Source organism: Poromitra crassiceps (genome assembly GCF_964638095.1).
Source record: "Poromitra crassiceps genome assembly, chromosome: 6".
Classification (NCBI taxonomy): domain Eukaryota; kingdom Metazoa; phylum Chordata; class Actinopteri; order Beryciformes; family Melamphaidae; genus Poromitra; species Poromitra crassiceps.
In genome coordinates, this window is record NC_139627.1 from 8,748,526 (window position 1) to 8,773,540 (window position 25,015).

General features: G+C 46.9%; 1 protein-coding gene and 1 pseudogene across 3 annotated transcripts in view; both read left to right on the plus strand.

Annotated features, from left to right (window-relative positions):
• The window catches only part of LOC310779070 (serine/threonine-protein phosphatase 2A 55 kDa regulatory subunit B alpha isoform-like), a 39,713-nt gene extending 15,557 nt beyond the window's left edge, over positions 1-24,156 (plus strand). For both annotated transcript variants that reach the window (XM_083639566.1, XM_083639567.1), the window contains exons 8-10: positions 1,529-1,698; positions 2,074-2,165; positions 23,605-24,156. In XM_083639566.1, the coding sequence (XP_083495692.1) occupies positions 1,529-1,698; positions 2,074-2,165; positions 23,605-23,884 (542 nt within the window). In that variant the 3' untranslated portion in view covers positions 23,885-24,156. The remainder of the gene's footprint in view (positions 1-1,528; positions 1,699-2,073; positions 2,166-23,604) is intronic.
• LOC310777682 (large ribosomal subunit protein eL38 pseudogene) lies at positions 23,905-24,753 on the plus strand (annotated as a pseudogene). Its single transcript has 2 exons — positions 23,905-23,920; positions 23,952-24,753. The product of its transcript is annotated as a large ribosomal subunit protein eL38 pseudogene (transcript).
• The last annotated feature ends 262 nt before the right edge of the window (positions 24,754-25,015 follow it).

A 25,015-nucleotide genomic window follows, 5' to 3' on the forward strand; every position in this document is an offset into this window, starting at 1 on the left:
ACTGGACCCGTTCTACACTTGCGCCCGTTATCGCGCATACCGCTCTTCTGACTGGCTCGAAACTGGTGAAATGTCCGCGATGACGGGGTCGCGCTTATACCGGCACGACAACTTTCACACATGCAGGCATTAGACCACGTTCCGGTCATTTAGCGGTACAAAGCGCATGTGGGAAAACGGCTTATTTCAACCTGCATTTCTCTACCTCAACAAGGCTGTGGCTTCAAGTGCTCTTCAACTTGTCTGTTGATTGGAGGTGGTTGTGGAGTATTGTTTTGTTTGTTTGTTTGTCTCCCCCGCCCCACCATTGTAAGGTCTCAAAGTCAAAGTCACACTTCCGAATGTAAATGAAGCAGATTCTGACAGACAAATCGTGCATTCCTTTATAACTGGGAACTGGTAATCTTACCGGTTCAAAGTTCATGAGCTGGGACGTGACGTCACTAGAGCTGGTATTTCCCATTCCAAACTGGTAGGAGCCTCAGCAGCCCCGACGTAAAAAATCCAAGATGGCTGATCCGCGCAACAACAGTACGGTAGTTATAATCGTATAAATGCTATTTAGCACTTGTGTTTTGTTTGTGTCTCATTAAATCAGCTGTACACACAGCACTGCCTACTTCTATCTGTGTGGACATGAGGCTGCAGTGTTTGTATGCGCAAAATGCCACCAAATGCCTTGTTATCAACTGTTATTGCTAACACATAGGCCTACGCCCCAGCTGTAATCAGCTGACAGCCCGCTGATTGGATCAGCGTTTAGTCATTCACCAATCACATCCCTTCTCACAACAAGATGGTCCATTTAAATATGGCTCCCTTCTACACTGATCCTTGCTTCGCCAATGCTGCCACACACATCGCTGCTGCTGCTGCTTTGCCTCCTTCTAGTTCAGAGTCTTAACATGGCTCAAAGGTTCAGCATGCATTCAATAACTTGCTTTAGGCCCGCTCTTGTATACCCTGGTGCAGAGGTTCTCAAATGTTTTTCAGCCAAGGAGCCCTTACAAGATAGAAAATATACCGGGGACCCCCTCATTCTGGGACTAAGCTTAATTGTTTCCACGGTAACGTGATTGACTTTTAAATTGATAGGTTTGTTAGATTAGAATGTAATCCATGAACCATTTTAGATTTACAGCATAACATATTTTCATTGAACTATGAAGCTTTTGCAAAAAAAAAAAAAATACGTTTTTAGTTTTATTTTCCTGAAAACCTTTCGGGGACCCCCTGGCAAAGTGCCACGGACCCCCATTTGAGAACCACTGCCCTGGGTGGTTCTGCATTGCACTCCCTCAGCTTACCATGCTGCTTGGGATCCAGGGAGCATCTAAAGGGGAAAAGTCGGTCGCTGTCTTTGTTCATTACGATCTTTCCGTGTGAACAACTGCATAAGTCGTAGGAAACGTTTTCCACCCCCGATCGTCATTGGAGTAAATCTTATCCAACGCTGGCCCTTCAGAGAATCCCAGAGTTACCTTTTTTTTGTTTTTAAATCTATACCCACCTGCTTTGTCTTGTCCAGTGTTCGAGGAGCCGGAGGATCCCAGTAATCGGTCCTTCTTCTCTGAGATCATATCCTCAATCTCGGATGTCAAGTTTAGCCACAACGGGCGCTACATGATGACCAGGGACTACCTGTCAGTGAAGATCTGGGACCTGAACATGGAGAACAGGCCTGTGGAGACCTATCAGGTGAGACTGACACAAACAGATGCAGGGTAGGAGGGGGAAGGTTTCTGGTGCTACTTCAAGTGAGTTGTGAGTGAATTTACCTCTGGCTCTAAGCTGGTCAGAAGAATGCGATTCTGTATCGCAGTGGCCACACCTTTTTCTGATGCATTCCTTGCAGTTTCACATGATGTCCACTGGGTGATCCCCTAAACATGCACCTGTTTTTAGTATAGAAACAACCTCATTCATTATCTGAGACAAACATGTACGTAGTTAAAGTTTGGGCCTCTATATCTTTTTATGAGTAGATGAATGACTGAAATGGTATTTGAGGTCTTACAGTGTTTGCTTGATTCATCACTGCCTCCTTTTCACGCCCGTTTCTGATCATTACAGGTTCATGAGTACCTGAGGAGCAAGCTGTGCTCGCTCTACGAGAATGACTGCATCTTCGACAAATTTGAATGCTGCTGGAATGGAAATGACAGGTTAGCTCCTACCTACACCAATAAGTTGGAGTGTTCATCTTCCGTATATAAGATCTTTGTGTGCAGCACATGACATAGGTGTGCGTGTGTGTGTGTGTGTGTGTGTGTGTGTGTGTGTGTGTGTGTGTGTGTGTGTGTGTGTGTGTGTGTGCTCCTACCTACACCAATAGCACCTCCAGTGTAACCCCTGGTCAGTGTTTGGCATAACCATTACAAAAGTAACATGTTACAGGTAATATATTACTTTTAGCAGTAACTCGGTAATATAACTTATTACCAATAGGATTTTGGTAATATTATACCCGTTATTTTGTCAAATAAAACAAGTTACAAATTGAGTTACTTTTTTTATTTGATCACAGCACATTTAAATAAAGATACAATCATTTCCCAATAAAACTGTTTTTATGCAAATAACCACTATAGATGACAATAACAAAGGAAAAGGATAACATTGAGATTTTTGGATGGTTTACAGTACACTTGACTTCAAGACAAGAAAGTAATGCAAACATAGTGTAATAAGTAATGAGTCTACACAGACAGTAATATTGTAAAGTAACTAGTAATATGTAGTATATTACATTTTGAAAGTAACTTGCCCAACACTGCCCCTGGTGCTCACTGATTTTCACTTTTCACAGGCTACACACACACTGCCAGAATTTGAATTTATGTATAGGACACATTGTAGCAGAGTAAAGTTAATAGACACTGTATGTGCAGGTAACAGGAGTCACTCCACAATGGCTATAAGTAATGTCTGTAACTATAGTAAGGTTTAGACCAAAATGGTCAACAATCGCCTGTATTTTCAGTTTCCTTGATACCAACAGAGGCAGCAATTTATCCATATCCATAGGATGTTAATAGAGAGCCACAGCGAGCTGTTGTCTTCTCTTTTCTATCGTATAAACTTCACTCTTTAAGTGACTGCAACATTTGGGCTGGCCCAAGACCCCCAAACTGGAAGGAGCAACCACAATTTTGAGGAAACTGGAGCTGGATAGAAAATTTGAGGATGTCTCACAACACTTGACCTCTGTCCTTTAAAATGTACAATGATAATACGTTGCATCAACGTCACATAACAATCACTTGTCCAGTGTTGTGCTGGTTCACACACTAGTCAGACAGGGGGCAGTGGTGGCCTAAAGGTTAGAGAAGCCAGCTTGTGACCGGAAGGTGGTCGGTTCAATCCCCGGGACCGGCAGGATAAATCTGGGTGGGCAAAGTGAAAAAGCAGCGCTTGCCCCTCCCTCATTACCACCACTGAGGTGCCCTTGAGCAAGGCCCTTAACCCCAACCGCTCCAGTGGAGCTGCTCAGTGGCCAGCAGATCAGACTGTGGTTGTACTGGTCAGCTTCCAGGTGTGAATGTATGTGTGAATGTGAACAGGGCGCTCCTGAAAAAGAGAGCATTGCTCTCAGTGAGACTCCCCTGTATAAATACAGGTAATAAATCAATCAATCAATGAATAAATAGCTCTCAAATTCAGAAAAGAAAACTGTTGGTTCTGGACATTGTTCCAAGGTAAGCCATTGTGGTGTCTCCTCTCTCTCCTCAGCGTGGTGTTGATTGTGGTGTCTCCTCTCTCTCCTCAGCGTGGTGTTGATTGTGGTGTCTCCTCTCTCCTCAGCGTGGTGTTGATTGTGGTGTCTCCTCTCTCTCCTCAGCGTGGTGTTGATTGTGGTGTCTCCTCTCTCTCCTCAGCGTGGTGATGATTGTGGTGTCTCCTCTCTCCTCAGCGTGGTGTTGATTGTGGTGTCTGCTCTCTCTCCTCAGCGTGGTGTTGATTGTGGTGTCTCCTCTCTCTCCTCAGCGTGGTGTTGATTGTGGTGTCTGCTCTCTCTCCTCAGCGTGGTGTTGATTGTGGTGTCTCCTCTCTCTCTCTCAGCGTGGTGTTGATTGTGGTGTCTCCTCTCTCTCCTCAGCGTGGTGTTGATTGTGGTGTGTGATGATTTGTGTGTCACCTCTGACCTTAGCTTTCCTTCCTCGGACTACTACGGCCTTAATAGGCACACTTTTCAAACCACGGGGGTGAGAGATCATGAGACCAGCGGATCTCTTCCAAAAAGATGCAAACCAATTGTCTTACTTTCGCTTAGGGAAAAGGCATATTTTAGTTTCCGGATGAATAACTGCTATGTCTTCCCTTTTAACCTCTAAGCCCTAGATCATATGGTTATCTTCCCCCCCCTTCCCGGACTCCGGGTGGGCAGTCTACTGAGATAAGTGGCGCTAGACGCCTCTTCCATTTACATGTGGAAGAACCTTGACCTAAATAGTAGAATTACCTAATATCCTGTGGAGGGGGGCTGAAGCCCCCGGACTAGTCTGGCCTTCCTTTTACCAATAGAGGGGGCTGCAAAGCTATCACACAAGAGTACCTCTTACCTTTGAGAAGTTGAAGGTCTCCTCACAGATGTTCAAAAAAAAAAAAAAAAAAATTAAAAGTCCAGGGTGTGATATTAGGTTTTATATAAGAGTCTAGTAGTTATTACAAAGCAATTAAAATCATTGTTCAGTACATGTTGTCCAATATACATGTCATTGTTGTTTAGATCATTCTCTTGTACATTATCACCCTTTGTCTTTACAAGATTTCTTATCTGAGATGGCCAACCTGTCTAAATGGAACCTTGTGTATCTCTGATATGCATCTTGTTCCCATCTAATGTGGCTCTGGTGGTCTCCTCTCTCTCCCTTGTGGAGTCTATAACTGGTCTTTGTGCTCCAACCGTGTATTAACGGGGGATTTTCCTGCACAGGCACTCGGACAGTGCTTCTTTTACCCTAATTCCGAACTTATTAATCTAATGGCCTTCCTAACTCCTCTCTCTCCCTTGTGGAGTCTATATCTGGTCTTTGTGCTCCAACCGTGTATTAACGGGGGATTTTCCTGCACAGGCACTCGGACAGTGCTTCTTTTACCCTAATTCCGAACTTATTTCTTAATCTAATGGCCTGCCTAACACCTCTCTCTCCCTTGTGGAGTCTATAACTGGTCTTTGTGCTCCAACCGTGTATTAACGGGGGATTTTCCTGCACAGGCACTCGGACAGTGCTTCTTTTACCCTAATTCCGAACTTATTTCTCTAATGGCCTGCCTAACACCTCTCTCTCCCTTGCGGAGTCTATAACTGGTCTTTGTGCTCCAACCGTGTATTAACGGGGGATTTTCCTGCACAGGCACTCGGACAGTGCTTCTTTTACCCTAATTCCGAACTTATTAATCTAATGGCCTTCCTAACTCCTCTCTCTCCCTTGTGGAGTCTATATCTGGTCTTTGTGCTCCAACCGTGTATTAACGGGGGATTTTCCTGCACAGGCACTCGGACAGTGCTTCTTTTACCCTATTTCCAGAACTTCTCTTAATCTAATGAGACCTGCCTACAGCATCTATGCTCTATCCCTGGTGGATTCGAGAGCGTTTGCCCTGAAATCCTCCTCCTTATATTTGTTTTTCTAGGGGGTGTGTTTTCCATGATTTTGCTGAGTCGTCATGAACTCAATCACCTCAATCCTAATTGGATGCCATTTGGTCCCACTGCACGTGACTGTCCTGGCTCTCAGCCAAGCCACCTCCTACAGTATCAGTGAATGCTCTGCCATACATTTCTCCCAGCTCTTCCTTGGAAACATTAGTTATCATAGGCTTACTATAACATTGCATTAGTAGATTGTCATTTCAACATTGCTCATGTAATATAGACCACTTCAGCATATAATTAAATCCATTATTATTATTGAGATTACATTTTTCACACTCTTCGAAGTCCATGGTCCCTTTGTCAGTACATTTCGTTTCTCAATTTACCATGTCTCATCATGCAACTGAAAATCCTCTACTGGTTAACACACTGCATTTCATTGATATAATTCAATCCATGCTTCACGTGATATATGGTTGAACATTGCTCACACTATATATATATAGGAAAACTTAACACTCATGTTATAATGTGTTTCATGTGCTCATATAGGTACTATATGTGATTAGTTAACACGCATAACTTAACACTCATGTTATAATGTGTTTTATGTGCTCATATAGGTACTTATGTGAATTGTTAACAAGCGTGTAGAAAACCTTAGGTTAGTATTTCACTATACTCTGCTGAGATCGTTTCTTCCTCCGTCGGCCTTGTCACATCGCTGCAGCCAGATGAGCAAAAGTTCATTTCAAGTCCATCAACGATAACACCCTCTCGTGGACTTTTCTCGATGGATGCTGCGGCCGACGCCTCGGGCTGGTCCATGCCCACGCCCCCTCTCGTCTGAGGGGAACCAACGGTCTGGAAATGGCTGTGGCTCCCGGTGCATGAAAGGGGGCCCCCTGTCTTGCTCCCAGGAGACCAGGTGGACCAGTATTCTTCCCCCGATCTCCCTGATCTCACACCATGGTCCTCTAGGCATCTCCAGCACGATGACTGTCACTGGGACTGCATGGGGCTCTGGCATGCTGTCGGGGTTGTAGATGTGTGGGAACCGGCCTGCTGGACCACACCGCCATATCCCCGATCCTCTCCAACCCAATCTTGATTCATTCCACCACTTGTGAACCTCCTTCCCCTCTCCCATGTAGTAGGGGTCTGTATCAGGTATCCACCCCCCCTTTGCTGTCACTATGCCCATCCATGAGTGTGGGTCCCTCAACTCGTAGTCGTGAAACTTTCTGCCTCTATAGTCAAAAAGCTGCATTCTCTCCGGCCTACTTTTCACATATCTCCCTCTTTGATTAATGGGTCTCCACTCTGTCTCCCACCCTTCTTGATTAATGGGTCTTGAACCTAACCCCCACCTTTTTTGTTCGGTCACTTGCTTGATCTGGTCATTTGGAGTTACTATAACTCCCGGACTTGCAGCATGCTTTATCTCTATTTCACTCTCTATTTCATTTTGATCGAACATTCCAGGATTATCAGCATGCTCTAATTCTATTTCACTCTCTATTGCGTCTGGAATGAATGTTCCAGGACTCTCAGCATGCCTTATTTCTATTTCACTCTCTATTGCGTCTGGAATGAATGTTCCAGGACTCTCAGCATACTCTAATTCTATTTCACTCTCTATTGCGTCTGGAATGAATGTTCCAGGACTCTCAGCATGCCCTAATTCTATTTCATTCTCTATTTCCTGTTCCTCACTTCTATTATCACTAAACGTCTCTCCTTCTCCTTCATAACTATTTCCTCCTAATGCTCTAATTTGCTCATTTATTCTCCCCAAATCATCCTGCCCCCAATCTACCCCTTTTAGCCCAAAATCTAGGTCATAGTCGATACTTGTTACTAATACGTCTTCTTCCTCAGTATCTGACATATCTATCTCCCGTAACTCACTTATGAAAGCTTCTTCAGTTTTGGGTAGCTTTGGGCTGTCCCCCCTGGCTCCAACGTCAGGTCGGCCAGCCCCACCCCCACACTTTTCAGATTCAATCTCAGGGACCGTCTCGGGGCTGCTAAGGAGGGATTCAGGAGGGGGCTTTTGACCTGCACGTGTCTCTCTCTCCGTGAAGGCCGAGCTCCAATGCCGCTTCCCTCCTGACTCGGCTGGCCTCTGGAAGGAACAAGTGCAGGCTCATCACTTTCTGACAGTTTGAGCACAACAGGACCTCTCTGCCAAGCTGGGATACCATAACAGATTCTCCCTGTCTTCCTGTCTTTCATTCTATCCAGGCAGTAGTTCTCCCCCTGGAATACCCTAGTCACATCAGTGAAATCATAAGCAGGCCTTTGGGTTCCGTGTGACGGTTCTCCAGTAAATATGCCCAGGGGGATCAAATCGTGAGCTAACTTCTTAGGCCACACTTCCGATGGCCAGGCGAATCTAGATTGCCACCCTCTCCCCTCTCTATCCTCTCTCTCATCCTTTAATAGTATGGGGCGTGCCAGGCAGAGCAAGCATGTTGGGCCTAATAGGGGGCTATTTACTAGGAGCTGCCCTGCTTCCCCACATAGGTGACACATGTCAAGGGTCAAGTTGGCAGGTTTCCGGATTGCTCTCCACTCCGACCCTGCTGGAGTCATTTTCACCACCTGTCATAACAGATAACATTACATAACTATCTCATAGTCATCTCATTACTAGGGCTCTGCTTTTTGTATTTGTTATATACGGTATAGGCTGTCCTCCTTACTTACTTCTTGCTCCATATACATGTAACTTCTTATCATATTTATCATTAAAAATTTATCTTACCTCTACGTTTGCAAGGGAGATTGTGTTCCCTTCAGCATCTGCATCTAGAGGTCTAATAGGTCCACGGGTCACGGCAGGTTTGGTAGGGTACGTGCTGGATAGTAAAACCCCACGCGATAAGAATCCCGTAGAACGGTCACCACTGATCGCCTGTACTGAAGTCGAAATCTCACTCTCACACCTAGACAAATTCATCTCTACAGTACAAGTGTTCCTTTCTGTTGCTGACCTGCCCTCTACACATCATTATAAGGCCTTCTTATCTCCTGCGTGCCCATGTTCCTCCTCCTTCTTTAGGAGGGGCCTACTTCCTCCCTTCTCTCACCTGACAGCCGAAGGGTCATGTCACCCAGAGTTCTGGGGAGCGGCTGAGCAGTTTTCTTACCCGCCATTGCCTTAACGACTAGCGTCCTCCCTATTTTACCCCCTTTATTGCATTTTTTTCCAAAACGGCTGCAGCCCTTTCCAGCAACTTCCAGTAGGCCCAGCCTTTTAAGTGTTATTAAGGACACAATTATTCCTACAAAAATGCCCACTGGGATAATCCAGCTCAGTAAAGGCCACACCCAGTCCCAAATGCCGGTTATCACAGCCTCAATTAGCTCGGTGGTTTTGTCTATTAACACTCTAGATGCCACTGTGACACTGCCACCCACTGTTAGTGCGAACATAAAAAACCAACTCTCCCACTCTGCCGGACCCTTGTAATCCTTGAAAGAGGTACAATTTCCTTCACCCCATGCCACTGTCCAATTTACTGGCATGGTTAGCTTATCCATAAAGGTTTTATCCCATGAGATATCTTTCCACGGTAGTCCCATATCTATTGACCCCGCCCGAGAAATTGCCCACTCTACCTTATGGTTACAGAACGTCCTGCTCGTCCAAGCTAGTCGCCCAGTTAGGTACGCATTTGGTGGTAGAAAATATGGGGCCCTCATGCTTAAATACCCCTCCCACGGTGACTGGCGAAAAGACCCATGTCCCCCCGATGCCTTAATAGGTGCCTTAGCTTGACCGGTTACCCCATTCCAGGCCCCCATATATTCCTTGGAACCCCTAAAACCGTAGTCTCCTCCCATCCACCTCTTTAGCCTAGGCATATCAAACCAATAGTGGAACATTATTGCCTCTTGTGGTCTGGGAGCTGAGCGTAGGGGGTAGGTTTTAAACCAGTTGTTAGTGTCAGGTTCTATACAGTGAGCTAGGGACACATTTTGTGAGTGTTGATTTTTTCCCCGCATTATAAGGAACCCCTCCTTGTCCTTTGTTATTTCTCGAGTAAGGACTATGTCTCTGACAAAGTTCCATGCGGCCTCTCGGCCTTGTGAGGGATAATAATCATATTTGTAGCACCATTTCTTATCCTCGTCTGAACAATAAAATTGATCATAATAGCCATAAACTTCTTTCTGATACCCATACCAAAAGGCCGCCCTGTTCCCCATAGTGGGCGTGATCCCAAGCCTGAGAACCGCTTTTCCATTCTCCCATTTTGCTAGTACATATGGAGGGGGCATCTGATACTCTCTGGGGTTTATTTTTCCTTCTCCTCCAGCTCTCTGTTCACTGACAGTAATATGGCTATTATTCACCCTTTTTAGTAAGAAATGTGGCGCCCCTACTACTTCATATCCTAATTGTAACCCCATCATATTCGCAGCCCACTGTTGTTCTACAAATATTTTTAAGGTGTTTTTCTTCCCGGCCTTCTGTGTCCAGCAAGGCCTAATAGTCTTCACTTCTGACTCAGTCATTCCCAATCCTAGGCGATCCTCTGCTCTATAGCCCCCCCTCGTGTTTCGCTGCACAAATCTCCACAGCTTGGATCTGAACTTGGCTGGGTCACACGTCCAGTTACATTGGCCCGAACCAAGATTCCTAACATCACACAAGGGCTCAATTATGTCTATTATACAGAAATGGGTGGCGTTGCTCCCTGTACATTCATTGTGTGCGTACTTAGTCGGATACTTTCTCTGCAACCTCCCTTGGATGCATTCAGCGAGTCTAGTTAAGTGCCCGCCCATCTGTTGTATCTCATTCTCGACCCCTGACCCCAGCACTGGGGCCCAGAAATAATAGCAATCTTGTGTGGATGTACATCCTCCTTCCACATGAAGCCAGGGTAAGCCGTCTGGATATCCTATAACACTGCCATTCCCTGTCACAGCAGTTGCTAAATTCCACTTAAACCATTTCTCCCTGGTTGGATGGGAACAACCGGATGCCTCGCGTAAATATCCTGATAACTCACTATTCATTAGGCTAAGATCCCTTTTTCCTTTGTTCCTTGGGGTCTCAACCGCCCCGTTTGTTAATGCTAATTTGTCGGCCAACAGGGACATGTGTTTTTCTACGTTCGGGGGAAAGGGCACTGTGGTCTGTATCCTGGCGGATGCCCCCCCCTCTTGGTCTCCTAACCTGTCAGGGGACAAGTGCATTTCCCTCATCATCGGCAAGTCGAATTTCGGATCTTTGCTAAAAGTGCAGTTCTTATATTTTCCCCAAGGGGTCCAATTTTCATAATAAGTGTACTGCACTGCTCTTTGTCGCATGCTCCATTCTGAGCATGTGTATAATTGCGGCCTTGCTGTGTTTACCCACGATCTCATTATAGTCCGAGTGTGATCTGCCGGTAACAGAAATTGGAACAATATACGTCCGTTCATTTTTCCTTCTTCCCATTCTAGTCGTGCTTGTCGGTGGGTAAGCCAGCTGTTAATACAGTTTTCTTTGAATAGGTCTGTCATGTTCAATATTGCTTGAATCTGACACTCAAATAATGAGTCCAATCTTACTCTACATTTATTTCCTATTTTCTCCGGGAAACGCGGGTTAAAATCTGACGTATTCAACCCTGACTCTTCGGCTTCCCATTTCCACCTTTGCAGGTATTCTGTCAGGTCAGATTCGTTACACCCTTTACTACAATCCCTCCATGCAGAAGTGCATGGCAGGGGTAGTATTTTCCAAGAATACTCTTCTTTCAGGGCTGTTTGGGTCAGGGAGGTCATGTTATTTATCTCCCATTGATACGTTGTATTTGGCTGTATTTGTAATAGGATTATGCAGGCCAATCCCCAAAAGAATATGGCCCACAAGAATGTTCTAATTAAGAAGCCTGCTAATATTCTCTTTTTCGACCTTGGCTTCATCGTTCCGGGTTCGCTCCCCTGTTCTGGCCCCAGAATGGCTTCCGTCGGTCCTGACTCCTCCATCCCCTCTCTGGACCTGTGAAGTGGGAGGTCGAAGAGAATGCTTTTTTAGCTGCCATTAGCAGGCCCCGCCCTATCATTCTTTCGGGGTTTCATCTTGAGGGCAGCACTGAGTTTCTGTGTAAATCCTATACCAAGCCAGGATACTCTTTTCTTTATTTTGCTTTTTGCTTCAGGGTTCTCAGCTGCTTCAATATGCCAATGAATGGCCACCATGTTTCCCTCTGCCCCTCTATGCGTGGTGACTACTTCCACTGTAATCCAACTCCACCGCATGCCGGTATCCACTTTTACCCATTTGCCCGGAATCAACACTTTTCCATTCAGCACACTCCGGGTGCTCCCCACTAACAGGGTTACTGCCCTCACCCTGTGTTCGATCACACCAGAAGAATACTGTGATGCCTCTGTGTACCAGTCCATATTCTTCCCTTGTGGCCTCTCCCATGTCCTTGGAGAGCCTTTCTTGCAGCTAACCCCTTCACCATAAATCATCCCCCTGATAAGATCTCCTGGACTCATTGCCAGAGCCTCTGAGCTGCTGTCAAGGTGGCTCATTAATTCTAATCTCCCTTTACAGGGAGCGAGCAGAAGCAATTCCTCAGCCTTTATTAGGCCCTCTCGTGACTGATGTCGTGAAGCATTGAGGGGTGGCCAATTAAAATCGATTATTGACTCTAACACTTCATCTCCCAAGCCTGTCAAACTTTGGGTGCTGCTTCGCCAGTTTCTCCCTCCTGTGTTTGCATAGAACCTTTTTACTATAGGGTGAGCTTGGCACAAGTGGCCCTCCCCCATTCTTATCTCCTGACTGCCTGTAAACCAGGCTCCCTGGTGCATTTTACACCGACACAGGCCAAAGCCCGTCCATTCACATCCACAGGTCCCAGGCCTCTCTACTTTATCTGTCCATGGTAGTGTTCCCACATACATTCGCAGAGCAAAGTGCTTATAGCAGTTTGGGCAGAAAAGCAGCCGTAACCCGGCTGGACCCTCTCGTGGTCCTATTCCTCCCTCTGGCAGGGTGTGCATATTGCGACCCGGACTTGGCACTTTTTGGGGTTTTGCCTCAGCGCACCCCTTCCATCTAGTAACGGCACATTTATCCCCACAGCAAGCGCAGGACCCGATTGAGTAGGGGCTCCACACTACCTTTTCTCTACCATCCTTTTTCAAATATCCCTTCTTTGCATGGTCCACAAGACTAATAGCCTTGCCTATAAATAGCAGAGGTACTCCAGGCAGCCCCCCGCCGGTAGAAAGCAGAAATAATCCTTTCACAGAAGCTAGCTGCCATGCTTCTGGCAATGTTCCAGCTTTCACACTGTCTAATGACATCCTACCCCTCAGTTTTGCGTATCTGCATAGGGTGAACTATCCCAAACTTTTTTAGGAGAATAGTATTGGGAGATATTACCTCCACTACAACGTCCGTTCCTTCTGTTTTTGACCTTAATCCCTCCTTAGCAGGTAGTACTTTTTTTCGGTAGACCCAGACCACGTCTCCTGCAGAAAAAACAGAGACACCTGAATTAGCGGTTTGTCCCTCTGTTGTTTTAGCTAATTTGGCTAAATTTATTGTCTCGTGCATTTTTATGAGTTGCTTTGGTTCATCCCATGTTTTAGGGGCATTTCTCACAATCCAATCTTTGGCTGTTCTTACTGCCCGCTCTGCAACGCCATTAGTGTGATGGGCATAGGCAGTGCTCCAGATCTGCTGTATACCAGCCTCTTCTAGTAAGGAGGCCACTACTTTGTTTTTAAAATGTGACCCATTGTCCATCCTTAAACTTTTCATTTTAGGAAAGCTTATCAAGGCTTCTGCCAGTTTAGAGGCTACCGCCTTGCCATTGGCTGCCCTCAACGGCCACACTCTTTTTGCACTGGACCCATTATCTGCCAGGACTAAGAAATATTTGTTTCCTAGACTGGTCCTCTGTGAAAATGGTCCCGCTATATCAGCGCTGAAGTGTTCACACTCTGTTCCACAGGTTATTGGTCTGGGTTCCACCTTTGTTTTCTTAAAACCTCCAGCTTTTGCACATGCTGCACACTCTTTGCGTAACTTAGTGACCACTGGTAACACGTGTGGGATCTCCACTCGATTTTCTTTGCACCATTGTTTAACTCGAGCTCCTCCCACGTGGCCTAAGGCCTGGTGTATGCTATTTGCGACCCGGGTTGCCTCTGTACCCTGGGGCACACGCACTACACCATTCACGCTGGTCCATTGCTCTGGACATATTAGCGTAATACCCCTCAGTCCCGCACCACCATTTTCGCTGCGTTTTTGCGCCAATACGTCCACTTCTCGATTACCATCGTGTAGATAGTCACGAGCATCAGTGTGGCTTGCCACTTTTATCCATTTTGCCCTCATGGATTTCAACGTCTCCGCAATTACAGCCCACTGCTGCGCCTGAGACAGTTCTCTTCCTTTTATATTAGTGAATGATCGGTCTTGCCAGTAGGATAGTTCCTCTATCCCCGCTTTGTAACAGTAATCACTGTCTGTCACGATGTTTAAGAACATTAGTTTTTTTCTTTTACAGTAGAGGAGCCCCTCCAGGATAGCTATTACTTCAGCTGTTTGCGCGGAACCATCGCATTGTCCACTTTGTCTGATGATTGTTTCATTTCCCCTTTTCACTATGAATGCCCATGTGGCTTGATTTTCCCCCCCTCTTTTGCTGCCATCGGTGAATAGGTACACATTAGAGGGCGGGCCCTCTTTTGGGTTTTGCTTTGTTTGTGTCTTCTCTTTCGATACTTTATGACCCAAAAGTTCAAAATGAAATTCCGGGTCTACTAGCATCATCTCCCAGTGGCCCCATCGGGTCATCAACGCCCTACTCCCTTCGACTGTCTGTTTACTAGCCTGTTTGAGGCTGGGGTATTCTGTATACACTGTGATAGGTTGGCCCTGTGCCAACTCTCTTAGGGCCTTGTAGAAGTGGAAGACCCCACACAGCATCTGTTCTATTTTGATGAATTTCACTTCAGCCTTTTTGAACTTATAGGAGAAGAACAGACATGGCATTTTTGAACCCTGGTTTCTACACTCCAGAGTGATCCCCCCATTTTCTAGGACCGGGTGGACCTCTAGTGGTGAAGTCTCTTCTCTCTTTTCTAACTCCCTTGCTGTTAACAGCACTGCTTTCAGTTTCTTCCAATTCTCAATGTCCCCTGTTGTTATGCTAATAGGAGCCTGGGAATGTCTCATTTTCCCTATTTTAGCATGTAAGGGGGCGGCCACTTGAGCATGTCCACTTACATGGTTCGAAATGTAGGTCCCCTTTCCTACAAAACTCTCTAGATCACCCTGTGTTTTTGGCTCTGGGGCTTCTTTGATTTCTTGCAGGTATTTGTCAGTTACGGCCCGCCCCAGGGGCGTGATGTCATACCCCAGGTACGTCAGCCGGTGACGGGCGACTTCACATTTTTTGAGGCCTATTTTAAAGCCTGCTTTTCCCAGTCTTGTTATTACTTCCTCTAGAGTTCTCAAATGAGCTTCTTCATCATCATGGGAGAAATAGATGTCATCGATGTAGGCCGTCACTTGGAGGCCGTCTAAAATTTCTTCTAGTATTGTCACAAAGACATTTGGTGCGTTTTTATACGCTTGAGTCCTTCGGACCTTCCCGAAGGATGCAAGCCCAGGGCTAGACCCCTTTCCACTGGATCGACTGAGGTGAGCTGGCCTCGCCCACTCCACCTAGACGACTCAGCCTCCTGCTTCCCGGTGTTTTCTTTTCAAAAACACTGATCACAGGAGCACTACTTGCCTACTAACTCATTCGCTTTTGGCTTGTAGTGGCCTGACTGTACATTGAGCTGAGCGCGCGGCCATGTTGACATATAGTCCAACATGGTCTTACTGCTTCTGCGACCCAACCGGCAGATGACCCAGATCGATAGCGACCGCCAACCCACCTCTAAGGTGGATCCCGTAGTGGTGATTGGCCACCCGGTTGGAAGCCGACGGTCTGATCCCTACCCCACTTTGCTATGGGTATAGAAACTTTAACCGTTACATCCACCTTGCCTGTTCACAAAGTGACTCCTATCACAGAAGCCCACTCTGCTAGGTGTGGACTGTCATCCACGTACCACGTGTTGCCCACACACCTACATGCGACAAACACGCCGACTAGACGGTACCACGGCAGTATGTTAATTCATACTTCAAGACACGGGGGCCTTCAGTCCTCTCCCCAGCACTATATTTGCTTTTAACGTGCCCTCAGACCTTCGCAGGCCTGCCGCCGCCTGTTCAAGGCTAGGTTCGGGGTGCCCAATCCCCTTCCCTAACCTTGCGGCAAAACTCTCCAAATAAAATGACTCCTCCCCCAAGTGAACGCCGTTTTTAGCTGTGAGCCTTCGTCTAGTGGGACTGACCAAAATCCATTGGCTAAATCTATACTGGTTTTCCATTTCAGGTTGGGCAGTGTACGGATGGTTCGTGAGGCATTTATTAGGGACCTCCCATCTGTTTCCGTACGCTTGTTTAACTCTTTCATGTTATGCACTAACCTCCAGGTGCCGTCAGGTTTTGCAGCTCCCATAATTGGCGTGTTATCGGGTGAACTATCCACTTTCTTTATTATCCCTAGCTGTTCTAGTTCAGCAATGGTTTTCCCTATTTCCTCCACGCAACGGGGGTCTACTCGGTGTTGCGGCTGTCTTCCAGGTCTTCCTCCTTTTATTATATGTACATAATCCACCTTTCCGCAGTCATTTTTGAAGCGTGAGTATACACCCTTTTTTAGGATTTGTTTCAGTCTATCCTTCTGTGTGGAATCTGATTCACTCGCTATTCTTTCTATTGTTGCTTCGTTGTCAATGGGTCTCATATAATGTAGCTTAACGACATTACACTGTTTTAGGTCTGTAAGGCTTATTAGTGAGGAATTCGCTTCTACCCCTACTATCCCATCACACTCCACTTCATCCAGTAACGCTTGATCTCCATTTGCCAATTCTGTTAGGATTTTTCTTCCCGTCGGTGCCCCCCCGATCAATCCTGAAATATCAGCGCCCGTGTCTAATCGATACTTTTTTCCTGCCTTCATGCATATTAGATTTCCTCCCTCTTCTATGGTGTGTTTTAGTATACTTGTTACGAGGGGTCGCTCCTGGGCATTGAAACTAATTAGTTCCTGGGGTGAGTCTTGTCCCACTCTCCCTGTTTTTCCCTGTGAATTTCTTTTTGCTCTAGTGACATCTTTTGCCATTCTTCCTTCTCCACCCATGGGCGTCTTATCAATTTTTGGTTTTGATGCCCTGGGTGAGATGTGGTGGGATTTGAGGGGCCAGTGGGAGCGATTCTCGGGTTGTTCTGGCTTACTTCGCTTCTGAGATATCTGCCCTCTGCTACTTGTCCTGGCGGCCCCCTTTGATAACCTGATTGCCTGAAGTTTCCCCGAGACTCTCCTTGTGGCCCGACCCTGTGGTTCAGAGGGCCTGCCTCTAGGCGTCTCGGGGCTAGCCCGGAAAAAGACGGCTCTTTACTCGGTGTTCTTTGTTCCTTAGGTGTCTCTGTTTTCCCCCCTTGGACTCGTTTTAAAGATAACAGGTGAGATTTGGCATCATAGTTGCTAACCTCTCTTGCCCATTCATCATCTCTTAACCGGGAGACACGCGATGCTAAGTCCATCCCCCCTGGTATTCCCATCAGGAAACGTTCCAATTGGGTCATACTGTAAGCCCCCGTTGCCTGCAGGTGGCGGAGTCCCATTGACAATGTGAGGGTGCCTTCTTTAATCCATTTCTGCACGCGCGCACATTCGTCCCCAAAAGGGTCAGCTCCGGGGCTGGTGGCCATTAACTCTATAGCCTCTAACACGCTAGTGTTTCTAGGAATATGGCACTGGCGCTGCGTGTTCATGAATTGAGCAGCACAGGGGTGAGCTAACAGCTCTCTGGGAACCCCAGCCCTCAAGACATTGTCCAGGAAATCCTTATCACTTTCCATGCGCTCTCTCTGGGGGACTTGGGCTTTTAGTATTTTAAACACATCCCCCATATAGATAGCCGGGTTCCCCGCGCTATTAAACAATGTGGATATTGGTGTTAATAGGTGGGCCGGCTGGGGAGTCGTCAGCGGGGGTGCGGTTAGCAACTGAGTGAGGAGTGGTGTCCGGGCGGCTCTAGGGTGAACGATACTCTGTATATTTTGTCCCCCAATCATCCCCATTGAGCTATTGCCCAGTATCTCATCCCCATTACCCCCACTTCTGTTTCCATATAAACTAAAAGCGGAGGCTGTGTCGTTAAGCCTGGGGTCATATTCTGGCTCCTGTCTGTCTTCTCCCTCTCTGTAATTCTTATGCACCATTTGTCCTTTTATTACTGCTTCATCTCTCTTCATTACTCCCTCTTTTAGCCAATCATATCCTGTCTCCAAGTATGCGGTTTTCCAGGGTTTTAGAATCCCCTGGTGTATCAGTAGCTCGTTTGCACTGGGAGCGTGCCTTGCCGCTTTTGCCTCCCCCCAGGTTACGGGGTAGTCGGATCGTATTTGCCCCTCTTCAGGGATGGCGAGTTCTAACTCCCACGAGTCTGCTTCTTTCTCTAGCCCTACAACGTATGGGGTGAAAGGACGGCCCTCTGATGTATAGTAAGTGGGTCCAGTGCTGGGGCTTTTGTTTGGCCGCACTTGCCTTTGGTCTACTCTTGCCGCATCAGACTGTTTTTTTCTTTCCTCCGTCTCTTCAGTAAACCTGACTCGCAGCCTCCTTTGGCGCTCTGGTTCTGTTTCATCACCTGTTGCTGCTCGTATCGGGCTAAGCCTAGGTGTAGACCCTCGGAGGGGGGGGGGGCGGGGGCAGCATCCGCACGCCCGGGGCTTCGGGTTGAGGCCTAGCCTCATTTGGTGTTTTCTCTCCTTCTGACTCCTCTGAGGAGGCATCTTCTTCACTCTCAGCTAAATTCTCCTGTATTTTCTTCCCTAAGTATTTCACCTTTTCCTGGGAGTCTACTAGAATTGTGATTACTATTTCAGTGTCCAGGGAGGCCACCGCTTTGGCCACACATTCTAACAGGGCATTGGGCTTAAAGCCCATGTAATTCTTTCTTTGTACACGGGCTCTGAGCAACATGTGTGTCTCTTTCGCCACTACCATGTCTTCCACGATTTCCTTCAGGCTGTTGGTTAGTGTGCGGGCCACTGCAGCCTTTGAGTTGCTATAGCGATCCTGTCTTTCCTCAAGCAGGCACAAGTGAATGATTCCCGTAACTTTCTCTGCTAGCTTCCCTGGAGAGGTTTCTACTTGCTCCCCAGGCCTCAAGGCCGTTACATTTAGGGCTTGTAGGGCCAGTGCCTTTTCCACTCTTAGTGTGCGTAGCCCCACTGCCCTCCTAACCTCAGAATCCCAGTCCGAGAGGTCTGAGAGTTGGGGGTCACAAAAGGTGACTAAGGGCCCAAAGAATGTCCCTGCACTGCCGGGGCCTACAGCCAATATCCTGATGCCTCCCAGCGGGGCTGGTTCTTCGCCTGCCTCTTTCTCTTTACTAGGGGGGGGGGTTAGAGGGTGTGCCCCCCTTTGTTTGAGTGTGCGGGCTTGTATCATTTCTTTTCCAGCGTCCCCTATAGTCTGTTTATTTCCCAAGTCATTTTCGGATGCTCTCTCTCTCCTTAGAGTTTTACCCTGTCCTTCTACTGTTGTTTCATCTCTCTCTGTGGGTCGTAACTCACCCCCATCGTTATCCTTTATCAGCTGTAAGTGTCTCTGAAGGGCGGCAGCCTCTTCTCTATTTGGATTTATTAGCAGTACTGGGAACATGGTTTCGCTCTCCTCCAGTGCTTCTATTAAAGCTAAAGCGCTGGCCGAGAATGAATGCCCATATGTACCACATCCGAGTAGTGGCATTATCAGTGGGACCCCCCTTTTCTTAGGATTCACCCTCTGTTGCATTTCTGCTATCACTGCATGATAATTGCCCTTTAAATGGCCAATTGATGTTTCCTCTGGGAGGTTTCCCTCTCTGTTATCATGCACAGGTATATGTATTACTCCGGCACAGCCTGGCAGGTTGTAGCCCAGTGTCACGACAGCTTTGTACCAGGGAATTTTCCCAGAATTTTCCTGCAGTCTCAATGCACATTCAGCTTTTAGTCCTGGTCCGGCCATTCGTTCAATGACTTTAGCTATTCCTCCACTGTTTGTTAACTGGAAGTTGGCTGGATTCACCAGCCAGTAGCTATCAGGTGTATCAAATTGTTCAAATGTAGTTTTTAGCACCGTCACTCTGCTAGCTGTCTCTGGTCTTATTCTGATCCGTGCAGGATCTATTTGTAGGTTCTGCCTGCGAGGCTCATTTATGGGACTGTCCCCTATTTCTGATTCCTCCCATTCGTGGCCGTCGGCTTGGAGCTGTTCCCTCCGGCGGCTTACTAACGCAGTGGAGACCAATATGTCTAGTTCGTTTTGTATTGACTTTCCATGAGGGCTTAGAACAGGCATTTCCATCCCCTCCCCCCTCTCCTCACTGGTGCTAGGAGGGGGGGCTGAAGCGGGCGCATACGGTGGCGGGTCAGTTAATTCCCCGATATCCGAGTCTTCATCATCCGTTACTCCCCCGGAGTAAACTGTTTCACGATCATTATCGCGTTCAGCCATTTTTGCGTATGACTTTTGACCTTATGGTGGTGGTGACTTGAGAGGATTTTGGTAGGATTTAGTGAGAATTTTTTCACACTGGTATTTTATACTGTGGGTTTATTGCTATTGGCCATTTAGCCCCTTTGAATAAAATACAGTCCCTCTCGAGGTTACTCTTTACTGGATACAACACGAGAGTACTTTTAATGCGAAGTCGGCCGTTCTATTGGCCTTTTGACTTTTCCCCTGTATTAGGCTTACGGATTCCTACCTATATACCGTGTATTCTGCTGCACTCTCTTCCTTTCTCAGGTTTGAGGCAGAAGCTGAACTAATTATCCCCTGTCTCCCCTGCGAGAGATCTCGGTGCGATATTTTGCGGCTTCTACCTGAGTTTATCAGAGATACTTGCTCTATTTAGTTTTGTTGATAAGATCAAGTTTACTCTGGCGCGGTTTGAAAGTGCAACAATTTAATATTCTGGATTCTTTACTTTCTTTAACACGAAAAGACTTCTTGCCTTCTTCAAGCCCCACGTTGGGCGCCATGTGATGATTTGTGTGTCACCTCTGACCTTAGCTTTCCTTCCTCGGACTACTACGGCCTTAATAGGCACACTTTTCAAACCACGGGGGTGAGAGATCATGAGACCAGCGGATCTCTTCCAAAAAGATGCAAACCAATTGTCTTACTTTCGCTTAGGGAAAAGGCATATTTTAGTTTCCGGATGAATAACTGCTATGTCTTCCCTTTTAACCTCTAAGCCCTAGATCATATGGTTATCTTCCCCCCCCTTCCCGGACTCCGGGTGGGCAGTCTACTGAGATAAGTGGCGCTAGACGCCTCTTCCATTTACATGTGGAAGAACCTTGACCTAAATAGTAGAATTACCTAATATCCTGTGGAGGGGGGCTGAAGCCCCCGGACTAGTCTGGCCTTCCTTTTACCAATAGAGGGGGCTGCAAAGCTATCACACAAGAGTACCTCTTACCTTTGAGAAGTTGAAGGTCTCCTCACAGATGTTCAAAAAAAAAAATAATAAAATTAAAAGTCCAGGGTGTGATATTAGGTTTTATATAAGAGTCTAGTAGTTATTACAAAGCAATTAAAATCATTGTTCAGTACATGTTGTCCAATATACATGTCATTGTTGTTTAGATCATTCTCTTGTACATTATCACCCTTTGTCTTTACAAGATTTCTTATCTGAGATGGCCAACCTGTCTAAATGGAACCTTGTGTATCTCTGATATGCATCTTGTTCCCATCTAATGTGGCTCTGGTGGTCTCCTCTCTCTCCCTTGTGGAGTCTATAACTGGTCTTTGTGCTCCAACCGTGTATTAACGGGGGATTTTCCTGCACAGGCACTCGGACAGTGCTTCTTTTACCCTAATTCCGAACTTATTAATCTAATGGCCTTCCTAACTCCTCTCTCTCCCTTGTGGAGTCTATATCTGGTCTTTGTGCTCCAACCGTGTATTAACGGGGGATTTTCCTGCACAGGCACTCGGACAGTGCTTCTTTTACCCTAATTCCGAACTTATTTCTTAATCTAATGGCCTGCCTAACACCTCTCTCTCCCTTGTGGAGTCTATAACTGGTCTTTGTGCTCCAACCGTGTATTAACGGGGGATTTTCCTGCACAGGCACTCGGACAGTGCTTCTTTTACCCTAATTCCGAACTTATTTCTCTAATGGCCTGCCTAACACCTCTCTCTCCCTTGCGGAGTCTATAACTGGTCTTTGTGCTCCAACCGTGTATTAACGGGGGATTTTCCTGCACAGGCACTCGGACAGTGCTTCTTTTACCCTAATTCCGAACTTATTAATCTAATGGCCTTCCTAACTCCTCTCTCTCCCTTGTGGAGTCTATATCTGGTCTTTGTGCTCCAACCGTGTATTAACGGGGGATTTTCCTGCACAGGCACTCGGACAGTGCTTCTTTTACCCTATTTCCAGAACTTCTCTTAATCTAATGAGACCTGCCTACAGCATCTATGCTCTATCCCTGGTGGATTCGAGAGCGTTTGCCCTGAAATCCTCCTCCTTATATTTGTTTTTCTAGGGGGTGTGTTTTCCATGATTTTGCTGAGTCGTCATGAACTCAATCACCTCAATCCTAATTGGATGCCATTTGGTCCCACTGCACGTGACTGTCCTGGCTCTCAGCCAAGCCACCTCCTACAGTATCAGTGAATGCTCTGCCATACATTTCTCCCAGCTCTTCCTTGGAAACATTAGTTATCATAGGCTTACTATAACATTGCATTAGTAGATTGTCATTTCAACATTGCTCATGTAATATAGACCACTTCAGCATATAATTAAATCCATTATTATTATTGAGATTACATTTTTCACACTCTTCGAAGTCCATGGTCCCTTTGTCAGTACATTTCGTTTCTCAATTTACCATGTCTCATCATGCAACTGAAAATCCTCTACTGGTTAACACACTGCATTTCATTGATATAATTCAATCCATGCTTCACGTGATATATGGTTGAACATTGCTCACACTATATATATATAGGAAAACTTAACACTCATGTTATAATGTGTTTCATGTGCTCATATAGGTACTATATGTGATTAGTTAACACGCATAACTTAACACTCATGTTATAATGTGTTTTATGTGCTCATATAGGTACTTATGTGAATTGTTAACAAGCGTGTAGAAAACCTTAGGTTAGTATTTCACTATACTCTGCTGAGATCGTTTCTTCCTCCGTCGGCCTTGTCACATCGCTGCAGCCAGATGAGCAAAAGTTCATTTCAAGTCCATCAACGATAACAGGTGTCTCCTCTCTCTCTCTCAGCGTGGTGTTGATTGTGGTGTCTCCTCTCTCTCCTCAGCGTGGTGATGATTGTGGTGTCTCCTCTCTCTCCTCAGCGTGGTGTTGATTGTGGTGTCTCCTCTCTCTCTCTCAGCGTGGTGTTGATTGTGGTGTCTCCTCTCTCTCCTCAGCGTGGTGTTGATTGTGGTGTCTCCTCTCTCTCCTCAGCGTGGTGTTGATTGTGGTGTCTGCTCTCTCTCCTCAGCGTGGTGTTGATTGTGGTGTCTCCTCTCTCTCTCTCAGCGTGGTGTTGATTGTGGTGTCTCCTCTCTCTCCTCAGTGTGGTGTTGATTGTGGTGTCTCCTCTCTCTCCTCAGTGTGGTGTTGATTGTGGTGTCTCCTCTCTCTCCTCAGCGTGGTGTTGATTGTGGTGTCTCCTCTCTCTCCTCAGCGTGGTGATGATTGTGGTGTCTCCTCTCTCTCCTCAGCGTGGTGATGATTGTGGTGTCTCCTCTCTCTCCTCAGCGTGGTGATTGTGGTGTCTCCTCTCTCTCCTCAGCGTGGTGTTGATTGTGGTGTCTCCTCTCTCTCCTCAGCGTGGTGTTGATTGTGGTGTCTCCTCTCTCTCCTCAGCGTGGTGATGACCGGTTCCTACAACAACTTCTTCCGGATGTTCGACCGCGGCCACAGGCGGGACGTCACCTTGGAGGCATCCCGCGAGAACAGCAAGCCCCTGCAGGTCCTAAAGCCCCGCAAGGTGTCCGCCGGCGGCAAGCGCAAGAAGGACGAGATCAGCGTGGACAGTTTGGACTTCAACAAGAAGATCCTGCACACCGCCTGGCACCCGCAAGACAACATCATCGCCGTGGCAACGACCAACAACCTCTACATATTCCAGGACAAGGTGAACTAACGATTTTCATCCCCTCGCTGATGGAACTGTCGTTCAGTCGGCTCAACGTGCCACAACACATTTGAAGAAATCAAAGATTTCCTGTTGACAGCCAGGAGGAAGGATACCAAGTCAGTAAAGATCCAGAAGGAGGACAATGTTAAGTTCAAGGTGCGCTGCAGCTGTACACCCTGGTCATCACAGACGAGGAGAAGGCCGAGAAGCTGAAACAGTCCCTGCCCCCAGGTCTGGCTTTGAAGGAGCAGAAGTAGGACCTTTGATGTGTGCAGATAATTGTAATAAAAATGGTGAACTAACCGAGGAACGAGCGAACGGGACGTCTTCTGTGGGCGTCTTTGCACGTACAACCTGCAGCCTCTCAGCCTGATCCATGCTGATCTGTGGTAACCATGGTGACGACCTGCATCCATGTCTGTTGCCACTGGATGAGCAGACTTTGCCATGTTCTAGATGAAACCTCATTCCTGCCAGGCATCAGCCTGCATCAGCCTGTCTGTGGCAGAGTGACACCTGCCTTGCTTCCTGCCAGGCATCAGCCTGTCTGTGGCAGAGTGACACCTGCCTTGCTTCCTGCCAGGCATCAGCCTGTCCGTGGCAGAGTGACACCTGCCTTGCTCCCTGCCAGGCATCAGCCTGTCTGTGGCAGAGTGACACCTGCCTTGCTCCCTGCCAGGCATCAGCCTGTCCGTGGCAGAGTGACACCTGCCTTGCTTCCTGCCAGGCATCAGCCTGTCTGTGGCAGAGTGACACCTGCCTTGCTTCCTGCCAGGCATCAGCCTGTCCGTGGCAGAGTGACACCTGCCTTGCTTCCTGCCAGGCATCAGCCTGTCCGTGGCAGAGTGACACCTGCCTTGCTGTTTCAGTCGTGTCGTGCCAACCTTTTTTTGTGTGCGCACCAGCACGCCTGCTCTTTCTTGCCCCAGGCCAGGGGAACATGGGAAAACGAGTTTATTTTTTTAATTGTTTTATTTTTTTTAATCATTTTTTTTTTTTTGCCCCCCATGGCTCTTGTAGAAAAACGACAACACTTAAATACACTTAACCCATTTTGTCCCGTGCCACTGTACTGTTTATTTTTCTAAGAGAGAATTACCAGGCTTTTTTTTTTTAATGCATTTTGATTCAATTTCC